This window comes from Salmo salar, chromosome 09, assembly GCF_965601325.2.
Source record: "Salmo salar chromosome 09, fSalSal1, whole genome shotgun sequence".
Taxonomy (NCBI): domain Eukaryota; kingdom Metazoa; phylum Chordata; class Actinopteri; order Salmoniformes; family Salmonidae; genus Salmo; species Salmo salar.
This window is the reverse complement of record NC_138299.1, coordinates 156,756,064-156,758,214: the sequence shown is the minus strand read 5'-3', so window position 1 is coordinate 156,758,214 and position 2,151 is coordinate 156,756,064. Positions and strand designations below refer to the sequence as shown.

Genomic DNA, 2,151 nt, shown 5'->3' with positions numbered 1-2,151 from the left:
GGAATTACTCTTGATGAGTACTAGAAAGAGAGAGGGAAAGAGAGAACAAATGAGAGGGAATGAGAGAGGAAGAGAGTTAGAGAGAGAGAGAGAGAGAACAGGAGGATAAGATTTATGACCTCATGTTCTCAGTGACTGTGGTAATTAAAGTGATTAACTTCAGTGTCATAGTCATTCTTCAATTACATGCAATTATACCCAACAACAACCTGCTGTCATTGGTACAGCTCAGGGAAAACTGAGAGTTTAGGGAAAGAAAATGTATTTCTTTCTTCTCCCCCTTTCTCTCTCTCTCTCTCTCTCTCTCTCTCTCTCTCGCTCTCTCTCTCTCTCTCTCTCTCTCTCTCTCTCTCTCCTACTACATTACCTTCAATAACATCACCCTCATAGGCTTTCTCCAATTACCCTCAATTACCTGTTCCCCAAGTTATCCTCCAATAACAAGCCCCAATTAACCCCCTCCTACCCCTCCCGTCCCTACAAGCACCCCCTGGTGGCTGTGTGCCTGTTTTTTAGCCGGGGGCTCATTTTTCCCTATATCAGCATCTCCCCTTCTCTCCTCTTCCTCTCCCTCTTTCACTCTCTGCAGGAGATGCTAGACTGACAGACACTCATCCTCTCTGTCTGTCTGTCTCTCTGTCTGTCTGACTGTCTGACTCTCTCACCAGGAGGTTTACTGTTGATAGGTAGTGCAGAGATGAAACATATTTTTCTGTGTGTCTATCACTGTTGTTTCCTACAAATGTCTGGTTACAGGTGGCGTGGTGTATTTCTTAATTGCTAGCATTTCTTTGTTCATGTCATTCTATTTACTCAGTGTTCTGTCTGTAAAATCTTGGTTTGATCTCTCTCCAGGTGACAGACTTTCCCAGTCCTCGACCTTGTCTCTATCCAGGTGATGTGCCTCTGTGGCTGGCTGTGGCTGCTCTGCTGCCTCCCTATCCCTGGGTATGTCTGGGGTCAGTCTGGAGGTGGAGGGGGGGCCTGTCGCCTGATGGCTAACCCCATCTCGGGCAGTGTTTATCGGGCAGGAGATGTGGTCATTGGAGGCCTGTTCCCAATCCATGTGGAAGCCCCTCTGCCAGAGCAGGAGTTCAGGAGTATTGAGGGAAATGTGACATGTACAATGTACGCAACTCCGAAGTGATGTGTGATGACAGCTTTGTGTCATTGTTTTCACCTGTAAAGTGTATTCAGTTACGCCCTCTCTCCCTGTCTCTTCCCTTCCTCCATCTGTCATCTGTCAGGTTCAACCAGCGTGCTTATCGCTGGCTCCAGACTATGATCTTTGCGGTGGAGGAGATTAACCGTGACCCAGTCCTCCTTCCTAACCTCACCCTGGGGTTCCTGGCTGCTGACACATGCCTGGCCGAGGGTACCACTCTGGGGGCAGCCCTAGCCATGGTCACCGGCCAGGAGGCCTCTGTGGTGGGCACAGAGTGTGGAGCAAACCCTGAGGTGCCCGTCATCATCGGTGATGCCCGCTCCTCAGCCTCCATCGTGGTGGCACAGACCCTCGGGCCGTTTGAGTTACCCATGGTGAGGCATGCAGTTGGATTACAGAATGGAATGGAAAGAGATGATGACGTTCTTACAGACTGCATTCAAATATCAATCTAGATGACTTTCTTACACATTACATTGAAATATCTATCTAGATGACTCTGTCTATAATGTTACATTTTCTCTCCCTCTGGTCTCTACTTCTTAAACATTTGAATTCTCTGTCTCTGTTCTCTCTTCCTCTGCCTCTTCTCTCTCCTTTTCTCTCTCTCTCTCTCTGTGTTCTCTCTCTCTCTCTCCCTCTCCATCTTTCTATGTTCTCACTCTCTCTCTCTCTGTTCTCTCCCAGGTGAGTTACTTTGCCTCCTGTGCGTGTTTGAGTGACAGCTGGAGGTACCCGTCGTTCTTCCGTACGATACCCAGCGATGCCTTCCAGGCTCGGGGCATGGCCAGGCTGCTGCATCAGCTGGGCTGGGAGTGGGTGGGGCTGGTTTCAGGGGATGATGACTATGGAAAGTTTGGGGTTCAGATGCTTCTCCAAGATCTCCAGGGATCTGGGGTTTGTGTCGCCTACGCAGAGGTCATCCCCAAGGTACGACCTCACTCTGATGATCTGACAATAGACTCTCTCTTTCTGTCTCTCTTTGA

At 49.1% G+C, this 2,151-nt stretch overlaps 1 protein-coding gene across 1 annotated transcript in view; it reads left to right on the top strand.

Annotated features, from left to right (window-relative positions):
- Window positions 1-994: 994 nt before the first annotated feature.
- The window catches only part of LOC106613294 (extracellular calcium-sensing receptor), a 7,261-nt gene continuing 6,104 nt past the window's right edge, over window positions 995-2,151 (top strand). Inside the window, exons 1-3 of the mRNA XM_082955553.1 lie at window positions 995-1,128; window positions 1,248-1,539; window positions 1,853-2,095. Of these exons, the coding sequence (XP_082811679.1) occupies window positions 995-1,128; window positions 1,248-1,539; window positions 1,853-2,095 (669 nt within the window). The remainder of the gene's footprint in view (window positions 1,129-1,247; window positions 1,540-1,852; window positions 2,096-2,151) is intronic.